Source organism: Oryx dammah, unplaced genomic scaffold (assembly GCF_014754425.2).
Source record: "Oryx dammah isolate SB20612 unplaced genomic scaffold, SCBI_Odam_1.1 HiC_scaffold_9, whole genome shotgun sequence".
Lineage (NCBI taxonomy): Eukaryota > Metazoa > Chordata > Mammalia > Artiodactyla > Bovidae > Oryx > Oryx dammah.
The window spans coordinates 33,171,869-33,190,662 of record NW_024070193.1 but is presented as its reverse complement, the minus strand read 5'-3'; the positions used below and the strand labels follow the sequence as shown (position 1 = coordinate 33,190,662).

At 38.2% G+C, this 18,794-nt stretch overlaps 1 protein-coding gene across 1 annotated transcript in view; it reads left to right on the top strand.

Moving 5' to 3' along the window:
• The first annotated feature begins 1,167 nt into the window (after positions 1 to 1,167).
• The window catches only part of CNTN3 (contactin 3), a 284,442-nt gene continuing 266,815 nt past the window's right edge, over positions 1,168 to 18,794 (top strand). The window contains exon 1 of the mRNA XM_040246384.1: positions 1,168 to 1,297. Coding sequence (XP_040102318.1) covers positions 1,243 to 1,297 — 55 coding nt within the window. The 5' untranslated portion in view covers positions 1,168 to 1,242. The remainder of the gene's footprint in view (positions 1,298 to 18,794) is intronic.

The following is an 18,794-nucleotide window of genomic DNA, read 5'->3' as shown; positions in this document are numbered from 1 at the left end:
AGTTCTTAGGGGAGTAGTTCTCAGTTGTATTTCCATCTGTCTCAGATTCCCATAGGCCAAGTCAAAGTTATGCCTAAATTCCAGAATTCTGCTGCCGTTCTACCTCTGCCTCCCCCAAGAACTGTACGTGAACAAGAGCAACATCATATAGCAGTAACTGATTTAATAACTTGTTTTAAGTATGTAAGTTGCAAGATATCATGTTTTTACTCTTGAAATTATTATTTGGGACACACTTAATTCTAATTGAATACATCATGTCATGGCAAGATCCTATAGTTAAGCACTACTGAGATTGCTCTCCTTTCTTAGCAACAACTAAGATAGCCCAATCCATAGCAGCTGCTGACTGAAAGTTATACACTTTCTCTGCTAAAATGGCTGACATTAGAGTCATTAATTCTCCTGTGTGGAACCAGTGTGAGTTTCAGCAGTTGAAAAGTGATTCTCTGATTTTATGCGTGTGTGCATCTAGCCTACTTGATCGTTAACCATGCAGTTGAGGTAGTTTCAGATGGCCACCAAAAATGACACAGGATATTCACATAATTATCTACTCTTAGTCAGCACATTCAAGTTTATGAAAATCCAAGAAAGCAAAAAATAAGGTAGTTCTATTTGTAAGATTATCTGACTGAACAATTTTCATTGTTAGATTTTTATCTCTTTTATGAAGCATATGTAATTGAGGGCTTTCTACAGTTGTTCCTGAAAAAAAAAAGGCTTAGGATGAACGCTGACAATGTTATTATATGTCTTATGAAGGATTAAGAGACCATGAAAAGCAGTGCTTCAAGATATCTACTGATCTGACTCATTTAGTTTAACCAAAATTATTATCATGAAAGAAAATGAGAAAAGGTTTAATTTCAAGGCCATATTTTATTTGTTATGATTACTATCAAGCAAAGTTTTAATGTTTAATATTTTAGTTTTGTTGGACATTTCTAATTTTGTGAAACTTCCTCCATATGCCTATCAGTTACGTAAAGAGCTTTTTAAGTATCTACATACCATACATATTTATTTGCATCAAAAAGATTCATTTCATCTGGGGATTTTGGGTGTTATAAATGGTACAGTTTTATGAGAAGAAGAAAATCTACGTTTTAAAGCAATTCATTTTTTAAAAGTCTGACTTCTTTGTATATATATTTTACAGATTAAAGGATTTACCTGAAGACTAAGCATTCTATTCATCAGAAACTGGACAAGAGTTACTCTTGCTTTTGGAAGTTAAAGATGTTGTTGTCATGGAAGCATTTGATCCTCCTCCCATTCATTGGCTGCCTAGGAGGTAATAATAAACTGTATTTTCTAAGTTGAAGTTAGAACTACGCTTGAGTCATATGTTAAATAATTTTTAAATGTTGAACAATATTCCACAAATCTTTTTTTTTTTTTTCCCAGAAAGAAACTACTTTTCTGATAAATGGAGTCTTGTTTTGCTTCCTAATTTTTGCAAGCTATTTTACTTTCATCACAAATATAGTGTCACTTACTAAAACAGATCTAGTTTAGTGCTATGAATATAACAATCAGAACTTGAGAATAGTAGCGTATGACATTTTTTCCAAAAAGTCTAAATCTTGTAAACTTTAGTATAAAGGAAGAATATAGATTTTTAGAAATTTCAGTATTTTCATGTCTAATCTTAAAAACAATACAGTTTTTCTTCTCCAAATAACTTATTTAAGGGAGTAAAAATAAAGATAGAATTTTAAATTTTCAAACTTTGAAAATTTGTAGCTTGGAACAAAACAAAAAAGGGAAAGATTCTCCTATATCCCCCATACAAAAGCAGCTCTTAAAGTGTGTTTCATTTTGTTCGTTTTGTTTCATTTTTCTGGAACAGTAAAGGAGTAAAGACAAAGATTGCTTTAAATGAAGTAATATATGTACAATGATTAATTTTTTTTTTGCTTTTTCATCTTCTTACTTTATTTCTTTTTATTATAAAATTTCTCTGGTACCTAAGCAGTTGAAAGAATGGTATGATGAATACCCACATACACACCATTTTATTGTATCTTTAATTGTACTTATTCTATCTATATATATATATGTATATGCATTTTCCATTTATTGATAGATTGACTACACCACTTGAAAGCAGGTTATAGAAGTTTTCACCTCTCACCCCACAAAATTTAAGCATCTGTCTCCTGAGAAGATGACCTATTTTCTAGACGAACAAGTTCTTTTTGATACTTAAGGAAAGTGGCCTGTCATTTTTCTTTCCTAAGAGGAGGAAATTGGTCTGGAATGAGGCCAAATGCAGTGTCAGGTAAAACATATGTTACTTGAAGACATGTTTATATTGGAGTAGACTTCTGAGCCCTTAAGTCAAATTTTAAACATTCTTAAAGTATTTAAATGATACTTAAACCTCCAACTTTTAAAATAAGCTTTTTTTTTAAGCAGGTTTTTCCCTGATGCCTCAGTTTTGTTTTCTAAAAGATTTTCTTTGCTACTAACCTAGCACTGAGCAAAAAAGGAATAATTATTTTAAATTTTTACTGTTTTAAATAATCTTTGGAGATGATCAACACAGATATGAAAGCAATTTTTTCTTGCACTATTTCCTTCATTTAAAAAAATTTAAAATTTGATTTCTGTTGTCAAAGGAGAAAAATGAAAGGAAATATACTTCAGCAGTATTATTATTCATAATGTCAACTTTCATGGAAACAACGTTGAAATTTTACAGTTACTTAGAAGCGGGTAGATATACTCAGAAAATAGAAATATAGCTAAAGGGAGTGAGATTTGTGTGTCAAATGTTTAAAATTTTAAATTGTAATTTGGCACTATGTACAAACTGTATTGCTTGCTTTCAGTAACTTAGAAATGTTTTACAGTTATGATACTGCTTTCTTATAGAGAAAGTAGTAAAAGCAGTATTCATCTACAAAATATTAAGACATTATTTAAAAAGTTTTAAAGGAACACTTGATTTTCTAGGTATGTTAAAAAACTATAAAAGTTGGTAAAGGAGAATTGGATTAATATATGAGAAATTATATATAGAGTATTACTTACAGAATTGGTAATCTTTACAATTACAGTATGGAGAAGAATTTGTCTCTGACCAATTTTCTAAAGAGTATTGATTGCATTTTTCTTTATATACTGAATATTGGTACTCTTTTTGCACTTATATAAAATGGAGTATGATATTCTGTTCACCAATATTGGGTCACTTTTTAAATATTAAATTTAAAATCTGTTCATGATGTAGTAGGTATCTATAAATAAATACCAAGTAAAGACATATTATGTGGATTCACGACCTAGAGTTTATCCCAAGACATTAACTCAATAAATAGAGCAAATGCTTGATAATTTTGACTTTCTGTTTTCTCAGATCTAAGCTTTCTGTCATCCATTATTTTGTGCATTTTAAAAACGATTTCCTTCTATTGTTTTGTCTCTGCATATTTCTCTCTGCAGCAAAGAGGCAAATTGCAATTTTGAGCTGGCAGTTTTTCCTAAGATGAACATGAGCATTTTTTTCCTCAAAAAAACCAGGCTGCATTCATTCTTTAAAAAATATTTGTTAAGCATGTATTATATGTTGTACATTGTTTCCAGTGAAGAAAAGGGACAGAGATCTGTTCATGTAGGTTGTGGTAAAGAATCACAGTGAGTTAGTAGATGATGGCGCTATGAAGAAAAATAAGCAGCATAACATGAAAGTCTGGGGGGCTGGGGCATGAGTTACCATTTTAAATGAGGTCTTCAGATTCATCCTCATAGAGAAGATGATGTTTGGCACAAAGACTTAGCAGTGAACGAGTTGACCTTGTGGGTATTTAGGGAAGAGAGCTTCAGGCAGAGTCAGCAATCCATGCAAGTGTTTAATATATGACATGCTGAGTATTTCTTGAAATAGCAGGAAAGTTAGCCTGGTTGGATATGGAAGAGTTATGGAAAAGAAGTAGTAGATGAAAGTCAAGAAGTAATGTGGAGATGGATGCAACAGAAAATGAAGGCCTTGTGTATCACTGAAAATATTTACTGCTCTTGCTTTGAATGCCCTCAGGAGCCATAGTGTGATTTGATCAGAGCAGTGATGTAATTTGGCGTATTTTTTTTTTAAGGACCTGGCTGGATGTTGTGTTGCGGATTGATTGTAGAGATACAGGTGAGCAAGCAGAGGCCACAGTAGGAAGTTATGCCGTAATCAGGGAAGGGATGTTGGTAGCTGACTTCAGGGTGGTAGCAGGGGTTGTTGATGTTCAGTTGCTAAGTTGTGTCTGACTCTGTGACCCCATGGACTACAGCATGCCAGGCAGGCTTCCCTGTCCTTCACTGTCTCCTGGAGTTTGCTCAGACTCACGTCCATTGAATCAGTGATGCCATCCAACCATCTCATCCTCTGTCACCTCCTTCTCCTGCCCTCAGTCTTTGCCAGCCACCAGGCCTCGGCTCTTCTCATCAGGTGGCTAAAGTATCAGGGTGGTAGTCAGATTTTGGATATATTTTGAATATATATTCATGAGGATTTGTGGATGGGATGTATGTGGGATATGAGAAAAAAGAAAGGCTTGAAGATGACCTCAAGGCTCAAATGTCACCTTGAGTCCACTTGAAGAGGTTTACTTTGTGAATGAAATGAAGAACCGGCAGAAGACAGGGATGGGTTTTCCAAACTGAAGGTCATTATGAAGTAAGGGATTAAAAGATCAATTCTTTGGATCATGTCAAGCATTTTTATTAGAATAAATGAAATAAGCATAAAGTATAATGTATCAACATTCACTGTCATTTAGTAAATATAGTCTGCTGAACACGTCTAGGCATTTGGGAGATGCCTGTGAACAAAACAGACAGCGTCCCAGTCCTCCTAGAGCTGTCCTCCCAATATATGTGTGTTGAGTCTTGTTCTTACATATGTTTCTTACTGAGTTGCTATGAAAAAAGTTGAGAATTATGTAGAAAACAGAGAGTTAGAGATAAGAACGCTCCAGAAGTCTAAGAAACCAGAAAAAGAAGCAACACTCAGATGAGGAAAATAATAGTGAAGACTTCAAAATTAGTAATACTAACTGTACTCATTAATGGATGCTTAGGCACTGTGGAATATCCTTACTTAGGTCATCTAATGAACAAAAATACAGTGAGGCAGATATTATTTCTATTTTGGAAGTGAGGAAACAGTCCCTATGAGTTTAAGTAACTTGCCCAGTGTGTGTGTGTGTGTGTGTGTACACACACATACATAGGCTTTCCTGGTGGCTCAAACAGTAAAGAATCCACTTGCAATGCAGGAGACCTGGGTTTGATCCCTGGGTTAGGCGGATCCCTTGGAGAAGGGCATGGCAACCCTTTCCAGTATTCTCACCTGGAGAATCCCATGGACAAAAGAGCCTGGTGGGCTACAGTCCATGGGATCACAAAGAGTTGAGAACAACTTAGTGACTTAACACACAAGTTCCAATATATATGGTTATCTCAAGATTTCTTTTTATCTTTCCAATCAGAATATAGCTCCCTAATCGCTAGAATTTATCACTTCAGTAGTTGGTCTTCTGGAATGAAGTCAGAGGTATATGCCATGGGTTAAAAATTACCAGGACCCAAAGAAATCATTGTTTTGCTCCTTCATTACCTAGTAATTCATTGCTTAGCTGTTTTAGATACTTTTTATGTTCACTGTCTGCCAAGCCACTAGCCACATATGCTAGCTGAACGCTTGAAATGTACCTAGCCTCAACTGAAATGTGCCCCAGTGGAGACTGTAAAATGCATCCAGAATATAAAAGACTTGCTACTCAAAATATTGAGTTAAAATAAATTATTTAAATATCTCAATAATTTATATTGGATTAAATGCTGCATTGATAATAATTTAGTTATATTTGGTCAAGTAAAAGCATTATTGAAATACATTTAACTTGTCTCTTTTAACCTTTTTAATGTGATTACTAGAAATTATAATATATATGTATAACTTGTATTATATTTCTGATGGACAGCACTGCTCTCGATATTTTTAAAATAGAAACTTGACCATCTTGCAAAGCTATTGCAATATCTAATATCTCAAAGTAGCCTACATCTAGAAAACTAATGAGAACTTTCTAATTTCCCATGAAAAGTTATAAATATTTCCTGAGTGTTAGCAGCAAATACTTAATCCTTTGTCAGATGAGTTCAGATTTCAGGTAGCTTTGCTTTGTGAGAGTAGATAAGATAAATCCTTCATCAGTGCATGTGAAAATTCTAAACTTTGCAGAAAATATTCTGTTTTGTTTTTACTTTACCTTCCAATGGGTCTAGCAAGGTTTATAGGTGTTTTGAAAAGAGAAACATCCTTGGATAATGGAAATTATTGTTGATGCCTAGTTTAAAACACCACCCTGGAAAATATCATATTCCTGTAAAAGTTCTAGTGTTCTTATCTCATCAGATTATTCTCTTAGATTTGTAGTCAGCAGTCAACATATTGGAATCTATTATTATTTTGATAGTACCTAGAAATTACATAAGTGGTAATTAGTGAATGAATGTAAGAAGCCATCAGTCCTAGAAGGGATTAGTTGTAGAAGGGAAGATGATATTTAGTTGTCCTTAACTTTCTTGTAGTGGATGTTCCGTTGGTGTCTCCAGTATCAACTGTTCACTGCTGTCATGAACAGCCCTGAGGCCTGGGGACTAACCCATGCAGAGCTCTACAGATAGATCTCTCTGATTTGCCCCAGTGATTGGCCTAAGCCACTGAGCTTAAGGGATTTTTTTTTTTTTTGACATAAGATTTGATTAAATCAAGGACATTTTGTTCAAACTTTAGGAAAAGTGCCCTTTCTCCAAGTGTATCTGAATGAGGAGTCCTGGCATCCTGGCTGCGTCAGGTGTCCAGCCTACAATCACCTGGGAAGCCAGCCTGAGGGCAAAGCTGACTCTGTGCATTCAGATCAGAGAAATCAGAAGACACCAGCCCCTTGATGAAATCATGTTGATATGCCCCCTCTGGCTTACACGTCATCCAAAGCAGAAAACGCCCCTCCTCCAGCCCCTGTGACCTGGTATAACCCTTTTGCCACAGAGCTGCTAGACCTATGAAACGTGTTTACCTCTTCAGGACCTACCAAGGCAGTGAAGGTTGTGTCTACTCACAGGTATCCCTGAATGCATTATAACTGAGAAAAGACTTCAGCTTTATGAGAAGATTTAGATCATCTAGATTAAATCATTTTTTTAAATTGTTGGTATTATAACCAACAATTATAGGCTGAGGCTAAAATGTGTGATCATTAGGCATGAGCCTTGGCTTCCTTTAACAGTATAGATTTAATAATGGACAGTATGTGTGAAGAAAATACACATGTTTGGACTGCATTTGCACATCATAAACTCTGCCTGTTTTAAAGCCAATAGTTTGTGTGCAAATACAAACAAAATTGAGCTTCTTGGCACACATCTTAGAGTGCCCTCAATCATAGATTCCATCCTGTTCTTTGTCACCTTAACATGAAAACTTTCTGCACTAGTCTTTCTCCCAAATAGTGATTAAGGAAAGTTTGGAAGCAGGATACACATTCCACGTTCTCTTTGAGATAATTGAGGAATATTGTTCAATTGGCTTAATAACTGCCACCCTTGAAATCATTGAGAAAATGAGTTTGTGGCATTGGATGTGGTGCTTCTAGTAAACTGTTGCCATAAACTCAAATAGCTGTCGTTTTTCTGTGTGTGTAATATGACGTTATAGCATTGATACTGGTGAAATGGAGACGTCACTGATCTCCGCTTATAAATCTTGATGTCCGCCATGATTTCACCAGTAAACTTATTTCAAATCATTCCCTCGGTTGCACCACCCTAAATCTTGAATTGCTTTTCATTTGTACTATTTATATCTTGACAGTTTATCAGAGTATGCATGTGAAAATCAGGGAGTGGAAAGCAAGCATCATTGGTGTGTTTTGTTCCTGTAATCTTGATCTCCAAATAATGGATTTTTGTAAGCTTTGTGGTGACTGAGAGGGCTTTGTGGGGGGGACTTAAAAGAATAATGTATGTTGGAAATGCTGTTAGAGTTCAACAAGCACATAAGGTTAAATAAAACCCACAATTTTATTTAGCTGTTAAAATAGCTATTGTATCAAAAGTTTCTGTTGATTAGTTCACTGACTCCTGCAAATAAAGTGCTCATTCAAACCAATTTAACTGACTATTGCCTAAGTGGTAAGCAGTCTTAAAGTACACAAAACATGAAAGTGTTTTTAAGTACCCCTGTGCAAATTATGTCTTCTGTGAATTGTATTAGCAGAGCTAAATGGTCTGGGGATGTGAGAGTGCATTCTTAAGTATTAGCTTGTGAATAATGTTGAACTTTGAGTATAAGACAGTCACACATGTATGTATACATTTATACAGACCACAGCAAAAGGAATCTTGATTCTAGTCAATAACACATTTTTTTTTTCTTTTGCAAATACGCCTGTAAGCAAAGAGAAGGCAGGGTTTATGCTGTTATACTAAATTATACTTCCTCTTCATTGTCCCCTTTTCTCACCTGATCCCTATATGTTTCCATGGACAGCTCTTGTCTTTATTATCTCTCATCTCAACTATTGCCCTGCCTTGCTCCTCCTCTCTGTGCCTGCTTTTCCTTCCTTTCTGCAGTGCGTCTCATACCTTGCAACCAGAGTTCTCTTTTTGTGCAGCCATCCTGCAGGCATTTACGGAGTGTCTGCTTTGTGTGAGGCATTGCGATAAGCGCTTCGGAGGATTCCAAGATGAATCAGTCAGGTTGCCTTCTGTCTGAGAGTGAAAGAAGGCACATGCAGACAATGAGAGGAGAAAAAATGCTAAGATTTTTGTTCTTCAGTCACTCAGTCATGCCCAACTCTTTGCGGCCCCATGGACTGCAGCACGCCAGGCCTCCCTGTCCTTCACCATCTCCCAGAGCTTGCTCAAACTCATGTTCATTGAGTCAGTGATGCCATCCAACCATCTTGTCCTCTGTTGCCCCCTTCTCCTCCTGCCTTCAATCTTTCCCAGTACCAGGGTCTTTTCTAATGAATCGTTGTCTTTTTGCATCAGGTGGCCAAAGTGTTGCAGCTTTAGTTTCAGTATCTGTCCTTCTAATGAATAGTCAGGATTGATTTCCTTTAGGATTGACTGGTTTGATCTTACAGTCCAAGGGACTCTCAAGAGTCTTCTCCAACACCGCAGTTCAAAGCATCAATTCTTTGGCGTTCAGCCTTCTTTATGGTCCAACACTCACATTCATACATGATTACTGGAAAAACCGTAGTTTTGACTATATGGACCTTTGTCGGCAAAGTGACATCTCTGCTTTTTAAAATTCTATCCAGGTTTGACATAACTGTTCTTCCAAGAAGCAAGCATCATTTAATTTTGTGGCTGCAGGTTTCGGATCCTATTTAAGAAAAGTGGGCTTCCCTGGTGGCTCATACGGTAAAGAATCTGCCTGCATTTCAGGAGACCTGGGTTTGGTCTCTGGGTTGGGAAGACCTTCTGGAGAAGGGAATGGCTACCCACTCCAGTATTCTTGCCTGGAGAATTCCATAGACAGCAGAGCTTGGTAGGCTACGTTTCACTGGGTTGCAAAGAGTCAGACATGACTGTTGAAATGAGTGGAAAGAAAGTGTTGCCCTAGAGAGACCGGGCTGCTGAAAGGAAAATGATGCCTGTGACATAGAGCCACTTTGAATTCAAAAAGTGTGAGGCTTAATTGGTATTAGCTTGCTTAGAATTGCCTTGATGGGCCAGCTGGCTGAGGGATCACATTGCTGTTCCTAATAAAATTCTAGCCCTGGCCTCTGTGTTTATCTCCTTTGCTTTCCCTCTTGAGGACTGGCAAGTGCTTTCCTGGAATAGACTGTGGACACACACTAGTGTGTATTGCTTCAAGTGACTGCTGATTCATCCCGCCCATTGCTGAGTGTTGGGAGCTGGGTTCTTGAGTGTGCTGTATGTATCCTCTATACTGTGCCTGTGCCGTCTTGCTAATCAGTATATCAGCCTGATTGGAAATGCCCACCAGTGTGGAAATCAGCCGTTTCCTCACAGATATCAGTTGTCAGTGCCTCTGAGCTTACCTAAAAATTAGGACCGTCATTGCTTGGCTGTCCTCAGTGCTAGGCACTGTGCAAGGTATTTTACTACGTGCTTCTGTAATTCTCCCATCATTTTATTTATTTGTGACGGTGCTGGGTGTTCGTTGCTGCCTGCATGTGGGCCTTTCTCTAGCTGTGGCAAGCAGAGGCTACCCTAGTTATGGTGTGCAGGCTTCTCATTGTGGTGGCTGCGCTCTTTGTGGAGCACTGGCTGTAGGACCCATGGACTTCGGTAGTTGTGATACATGGGCTCAGTGGTTGTGGCACTTGGAGTTAGTTGCTCCATGACAGGTGGCATCTTACTGGCCCAGGGATTGAATCCCTGTCTTCTGCATTGGCAGACAGATCCCATACCACTAAGCCATCAGCAGGAGAAGGCAGTGGCACCCCACTCCAGTACTCTTGCCTGGAAAATCCCATGGACGGAGGAGCCTGGAAGGCTGCAGTCGATGGGGTCGCTGAGGGTTGGACACGACTGAGCGACTTCACTTTCACTTTCGTGCACTGGAGAAGGAAATGGCAACCCACTCCAGTGTTCTTGCCTGGAGAATCCCAGGGGCGGCGGAGCCTGGTGGGCTGCTGTCTATGGGGTCGCACAGAGTCGGACACGACTGAAGCGACTTAGCGGCAGCAGCAGCAAGCCATCAGTGAAACCTTCTCATATACTTTCTGTCTTTCGTTTTACCTCTGTTTTAAAACTTCTTTTTCTTTTGCTTAATATATCATTTGGATCCCATGGTAGTGAAAAAAACCTGACAGGTATTCCATGGGGATCCTTTTCTCCACTTCATCTTTTCCAGTGACACCCACACCCCAGTACCCTCGCTGTTTCCATACACGCATAGCTTGGTCATAAGAAAATGTCCATGCAGAGGGACTGTTTTTTCATCCATATGACTTTCAAAGGAAAATTCTCACACAAAAAACTGCTGCATATTTTAATTGGGGAAGTGGTACGGCTGCTTGTTCCATTTTGTTAGTGAACCCTAAGGTACCCTGTCTATACTTCCTCCTCACCAACGATCATACAGATCCAATTTAACGTGAAGATAAAGTGCAATTTATTTTGCACTTTCTTTGAACACCAGTCCTCACTTTAAGTTTGAGACAGTGTCAAGAGACAGAACTCTGAGTAGATATGCAGCACTGTGTGCTTACTTGCTCAGTCATGCCTGGCTTTCTGCCGCCCCATGGACTGTAGCCCGCCAGGCTTCTCTGTCCTTGGAATTCTCCAGGCAAGAATACTAGAGTGAGTTGCCATTCCCTTCTCCAGATCTTCCCGACCTAGAGGTCAAACCTGGGTCTCCTGTACTTCAAGCAGATTCTGTACCACCTGAGCCACCAGGCAATGCAAGCAGCACTAGATGTTATTTTACAAAAAACTATTTTTAAATTTAAAATTATTTAATGAGAACAGTATGTGGTAGGGAGCAATTGAATTATGGATACATCTTTACATGTATAAGTATCTGTGTGTATAATTTGAAGAAACTATAGGAGAAGATAGACTTTTTATCTGTTTCTTTCGATATAGCTTTCCATGAGCTTAAAGCACTATCACATTATTGAACAACTTTTGGATGTTTTATTTGCCAACTTTGGAGTTTAGCTGTTTTTTTTTTGTGGTTGGTAATTGTCCAGTGATTGCCAGTTTTCTTTTGTTTTTTACAGAAGGGTAACTAACAATGCCCACAAGAAACACTACATTTATTTCTTTGAAGGTTGTCAGTGAAAATAAGAAGGCAAATGACATTTGTAAATGGCTGAAATGTTAGAATTTATTTGTCGCTCAGTAGATAAATATAATTGTTCAACATCCTTTTTTATTTATTATTTCTTTTATCTTTCAAGTAAATGGCACAATAATTGGAGCCTGAAATAACTGCCATTGCATTACCAAAGAAGTTATGCACTTTTGCATCAATGTGATACTTCTACTTATAAAATTCCATGTTAGAAGGTTAAGATTAAAGTATTGCTGATAATAAAATGTTTGTTCAATGTTCCATTCATTTTGAAAAGCATCTGTTGAATGTGAAACACTGCTTTTTGGTCAGACTGTATTTTGGGCATTTATTGTGTAAAAAGGAGGAAAACAACAAACTTGATCTTGGCAAAAAAGGGAAAGACAAAAAAATCTACTTTATCCCTACTAGATTTACCAATGCAAATGTGCTTCCTCTTCCAACTTCTGCCTGGCAGCTGAGGAATTAAGCTCTTATCTTAGTAGGATAAGAGTCACCAGTTAGGTTTACTTATTTATAAGATTGCTGGAGACAAAGGTAATGTTCCCACCTGTCACTTAAACAGGAGGCAATTTGTTCCTTTTAACTAAGAGAACAGTTTTTTTTTTTTTTTTAAAAAAAAAAGAAGAAGAAAGAAAGTAAGGAGGGCTTTCTCAGGTAGATCTGATGCCCGGCTTGTGTTGAGTTACCTTGGGAGGCTATTTCAAGGAAGAAGTGGCTCTTTTCTTGGACTTACTGGAAGTCACTGAGAGCCTCATCATCTGCGGTCAAGAAAGAAAATTCAAGGGATGGTGTGAGATGGTCTGGTGGCTCATGAATTCACATTCTCTGAACCCTTGACTTAATTCACTTTTTTTTTTTTTTTAAACTTGAGAGTGGAATTTGTAAGCTGCTATTTTGAGTGGCTCTGATGACTAATTCAGTTAATTCCAAGCATGTGAACTTTATTTGCTCCTCTGATCCTACAAGCAAGGAGGGGTGGTGAAGGATACTGTTGGCTGGACTTAAGGCATCCAGGCAGTGCTGGGATTGGTCGCTACCACTGTGACATTGATTGCTACTGCCTATGGACGTGGGATTCCCTGGTGGCTCAGATGGTAAAGCATCTGCCTGTAATGAGGGAGACCCAGGTTTGATTCCCGGGTTGGGAAGATCCCCTGGAGAAGGAAATGGCAACCCACTCCAGTACTCTTGCCTAGAAAATTCCATGGATGGAGGAGCCTGGTGGGCTACAGTCCACGTGGTCGCAAAGAGTCGGACACGATTGAGGGACTTCACTTTCACTTTCATGGATATGGGGCATTGATAAGTTTCAACAGTTGTTCAGAGAATACATGAATACTGGGAAGAGAATTTCCCTGTTCATCCCTCCTCACTGTGGCAACATACAGTCTCTTGTTCTAAGAATCTGCCCACTCAAAGGGCAGTCTCATGTGCCACCCAGGTAAGTTTAAAGAAGAATGGCAGTTTTGTGTTTTTCTGTGTGTGTGAATTTTTATACTAGCATTAAGTTTTTGTAGCAGGATTCCTGGAATTTTAGTCTACACCTAAGACTTGCATAACTACATGTTCTTTCACAGGATTTTAATATGCTTTGACTTTTTGACTCTATAGGAAAACGGCTTTTCATTCTGATCTCATGAGTATGTGTGTGTACACACACTTGCACATGATATTTAAACTCAAACATATGTATAAGAAATATAGAAAAGTGGTCACATGCAGAGCATAATTATGTAGGTAATTATGAAATATTGGATATTGAACAACGTGATGCATGGGTTTCTGAGTGCCCATCTATCTTTTAGTTAAGAAATAATATTTACTACAGCATATTCAATGCCACACAAGTCTTTTTTATGTGCTTGATTACACAGCAAAGTAAAATGAGGATCCTCAGTGCTGTGGCAATTGTTTCTATTATGGGAGAAGAGAGAAGATACACATCCTGCTAACAGCAATATAAGAGAATCCTGTGTTTTTTTTCTGCTTCATGGGGTTTTTGAATGCTCTTTGCTGTTAACCTTGTTGAGTTTTCCATTGACACGTCATTGGTGAGTAATTATTTGAAGACAGAGTGGAAAGTAAATACCTGTTGGAGAATTGTCTCTCAGTGAGAACTGATGTCATGTGTATCGTGAAGATTCCATATTTTAAAACTTTTTGAAGTAATCACCCTCCACAGGCACCTTTTGTCTTTGGAATAATACTTGCAATTATTTGCTCAAACCAGATAAGTGAACACAGGTGCCAGTGTTCATAACCATCATGAAAATAAGGAAAATTTCATCCTATTTTTCATGCCATGTAGATATGAGACTCTAACGAATGAAGTCATTATTTAGGCTACCTTCTCATAAATTACTAGTCCTCAACCAGAGATAATTAAACATTTGACATGAGGCTAGGCAAAAAAATGCAGTAACAATACCATTTATGATACTGCTGCTTGCTATATTAAAATTTTTTGCTTATCTTTGCACCAAAAGCCCTATAATATTGGTATCATTCCTGTAGAGCAGTAGAGAATTCAGGGACTCAGAGAGCTAAAATGACTTCCTAAACCTAGATAGAAGTATTATAAAATGAATCTTGTTTCTCACAAGGCAAAGTCACTCTTCTGCTAACAGACGTGGCTTTTCCTAAAGCCGTGGTCAGCATACTTTTTAATAGAATGTTCAGATAGGATGTATTTTGGGCTTTGCAGTCCATATGGTCTCTGTCATGACTACCCATCTCTGCCGCTGTAATACGAAAGTAGCCATAGATAGTACCTGGCTGTGTTCCAGTGACACTTTATTTATGGACACTGAAATTTGAATTTCATATATTTTTCATGTGATATGGAGTATTATATTTTTGATTCACAGGTCATAACATAACAGATGGCTGTTGAATTTGACTAATGGGCCATAGTTTTCTGATCCCAGTTCTAAAGCATGTTTTTTTCAGATCATTTTTTAATCAAGCACTTATTATGCTATCATGGGCAAGGTATTTTGCTATTTTGCTATGTGCTCTAAGGGAATAAAGGAGAAGGAAATGGCAACCCACTCCAGTACTCTTGCCTGGAGAATCCCATGGATGGAGGAGCCTGGAGGGCTACAGTCCATGGGGTTGCAAAGAGTCAGACATGACTGAGCAACTTCACTTTCTAAGGGAATAAAAAGGCAGTCGGTTGAGGAAAAACAAGGAAACCGTCATGGAAATTACTAAAATATAGATGCTTTGGGAGAGGTATAATCCAGTAGACTCCATTGAATTTCTGATAAAGTGGAGTTAATTTTGGTGACTATCAAAATAAGACTCTGTGTCTTGAAGGACAGACTAGGGAAACGTTCCAGACAGAAGAATGGCATAAATCAATTAAAGATAACTTATTTAGTAAACACAGTTATTCTGCATATGATTATAGATGACATTCTTACTGACAGCCCTGAATGTGTTACTGCCTGTAGGACTGCCTTCAGGGGAAGCTGAGAATGTGCTCTGTCTCTGTGACAGTGCCCAGACAAGGAGGGCCAAGAGACATGGAAGGCCTAGTATTGCTAGACCTCCAATTTTTTTTAAAGGTGAATTTTTGAATTTATACCTAATACATTTCAATTTTTAAATGAGGTCAAACTAAAGATTCCAACTATATATGATGGGTCACATCATGCAAGCTCCATATAATGAAAGAATCACAGATTTGCTGAACTCCGGAAAGACAGTCTAGCTCGGGTTCTATCTGAAAAGCAAACATGACTTCCTAAGTTAAGCTCAAATTCTGAGGTAAAGAGAAATGTGGAGCATGTTCAGGCATTCAACAGGTGACTGATTGAAATCCTAACATTCCATCCTAACCTTAAAAGATTTAGACTAAAGTACATCAAGGCTGGATATTGTCACCCTGCTTATTTAACTTCTATGCAGAGTACATCGTGAGAAACACTGGGCTGGATGAAGCACAAGCTGGAATCAAGATTGTCGGGAGAAATATCAATAACCTCACATCTGCAGATGACACCACCCTTATGGCAGAAAGTGAAGAATTAAAAAGCCTCTTGATGAGGGTGAAAAAGGAGAATGAAAAAGTTGGCTTAAAACTCAACATTCAGAAAACTAAGATCATGGCATCTGGTACCATCACTTCATGGCAAATAGATGGGGAAATAGTGACATACTTTATTTTGGGGGACTCCAAAATCCCTGAAGGTGCTGACTGCAGCCATGAAATTAAAAGACACTTGCTCCTTGGAAGAAAAGTTATGACCAACCTGGACAGCATATTAAAAAGCAGAGACATTACCTTACCAACAAAGGTCCATCTAGTCAAGGCTATGGTTTTTCCAGTATTCATATATGGATGGACTATCAAGAAAGCTGAGTGCTGAAGAATTGATGCTTTTGAGCTGTGGTGTTGGAGAAGACTCTAGAGAGTCCCCTGGACTGCAAGGAGATCCAACCATTCCATCCTAAAGAAAGTCAGCCCTGAATATTCATTGGAAGGACTGATGCTGAAGCTGAAACTCTAATACTTTGGCCACCCGATGTGAATAACTGACTCATTGGAAAAGACCCTGATGCCGGGAAAGATTGAAGGTGGGAGGAGAAGGGGATGACAGAGGATGAGATGGTTGGATCCATCACTGATTCAGTGGACATGACTTTGAGTAAACTCTGGAATTTGATGATGGACAAGGAGGCCTGGCGTGCTGTAGTCCATGGGGTCGCAAAGAGTCAGACATGACTGAGGGACTCAACTGAACTGAACTGAAAAATTTAGCCTGAAGATTTAGACTAAAGGCTGATTATGTGTTAAGGAAATTTGTGATTCACATGTGTCACAGATACATGTATCAGTGTATCACAGATCTGGGGTTGTTCTGCAAAGACATCTATCCCATAGAATGGTCAGACTTGTGCAGATGCTAATGTTTTGAAATCATCTTGAAACCTCTCTTAAAAATAACATTAAGCATAAAAAACTTCCTTAGATATCTGGGTAATAAACAGTCCACCAAAAGCTCAATTAAAAAAAAATAATTCTGGTGGCTATTCAAACAAGTCATTAAAATTCAGAAATGGGACTTTGCTTCAGCACTTGGAATTTATAAATGAGATTACCATTAAAGTGTTGTTGCTTTTAAAGTGCTCATCATGTGTGGCTTTAGGAAAACAACTCCTGTATAGTATTTGTATTCTCAGTACTGCAAAGGAGTGTGTGTAACGTAGATGGCCAAGATCCTACAAATTGCCCAAACAGAAATAGCCACCCAATAATAGTGAATGCTTCTACTATAAGAAAGGGAAAGATACAAGCAACTGAATGAAGAGTTCCAGAGAATAAAAAGGAGAGATAAGAAGCCCTTCTTAAATGAACAGTGCAAAGAAGTAGAGGAAAAAAATAGACCGGGAAAGATTAGAGATCTCTTCAAGAAAGTTAGAGATGCTAAGGGAATATTTCATGTAAGGATGGACACAATAAAGGCCAAAAATGATAAGGACCTAACAGAAGTAGAGAAAATTAAAGAGGTGGCAAGAATACATAGAACTATACAAAAAAATGTCTTAATAAGCTGGATAACCATGATGGTGTGATCATTCACCTAGAGCCTGGAGTGTGAAGTCAAGTGGGCCTTAGGAAGCATTACTATGAACAAAGCTAGTGGAGGTGATGGAATTCTAGCTGAGCTATTTAAAATCCTAAAATATGATGTTATTAAAGTGCTGTACTCATTATGTTGGAAATGTGGAAAACTCAGCAGTGGCCACAGGACTGGAAAAGGTCAGTTTTCATTCCAATCCCAAAGAAAGGAAATGCCAAAGAATCTTCAAAGTACTAGACAATTGTTCTCATTTCACATGCTAACAAGATTATGCTCAAAATCCTTCAATTTAGGCTTCAGCAGGGTGTGAACCAGGAATTTCCAGATGTACAAACTGCATTTAGAAAAGGCAGAGGAACCAGGGATGAAATTGCCAACATTCGTTGGATCATGGAGAAAGCAAGAGAATTCCACAGAAACCTCTACTTCTGCTTCATAGACTACATTTAAGCCTTTGACTGTGTGGATTATAACAAACTATGGAAATTTCTTCAAGAGGTGGAAATACCAGACTACCTTACCTGTCTTCGGAGAAACCTGAATGAGGGTCAAGAAGCAACAGAATTCGATATGGAACAGTTGACTGGTTCCAAATTGGAAAAGGAGTGCAATGATCTGTTATATTGTCACCCTGTTTACTTAACTTCTATGTAGGGTATACATCCGAAGTGCTGGCTGGATGAATTACAAGTTGGAATCAAGATTGCTGGGAGGAATATCAACAACCTCAGATATGCAGGTGATACCAGTGTAATGGCAGAAAGTGAAAATGAACTAAAGAGCCCCTTGGTGAGAGTGAGAGAGAAGAGTGAAAAAGGTAGTTTGAAACTCAACATTAAAAAAAACTAAGATCGTGGCATATGGTCCCATCACTTTATGGCAAACAGAAGGAAAAGAAGAGGAAGAAGTGACAGATTTTCTTTCCTTGGGCTCCAGAATCACTGCAGATGGTGACTGTAGCCATGAAATATAAGACATTTGCCTCTTGAAAGGAAAGTTATGACATTATACAGAGCGAAGTAAGTCAGAAAGAAAAACACCAATACCGTATATTAACGCATATATATGGAATTTAGAAGTATGGTAACGATGACCCTCCCTATATGTGAGACAGCAAAAGAGACACAGATGAAAAGAAAAGACTATTGGACTCTGTGGGAGAAGGCCAGGGTGGGATGATTTGAGAGAATAGCATTGAAACATGTATAGTCCAGGTTCGATGCATGAGGCAGGGTACTCAGGGCTGGTGCACTGGGGGATGGGATGGGGAGGGAGGTGGGGGGAGGGTCAGGATGGGGAACACATGTACACCCATGGCTGATTCATGTGAATGTATGGCAAAACCACCACAATATTCTAAAGTA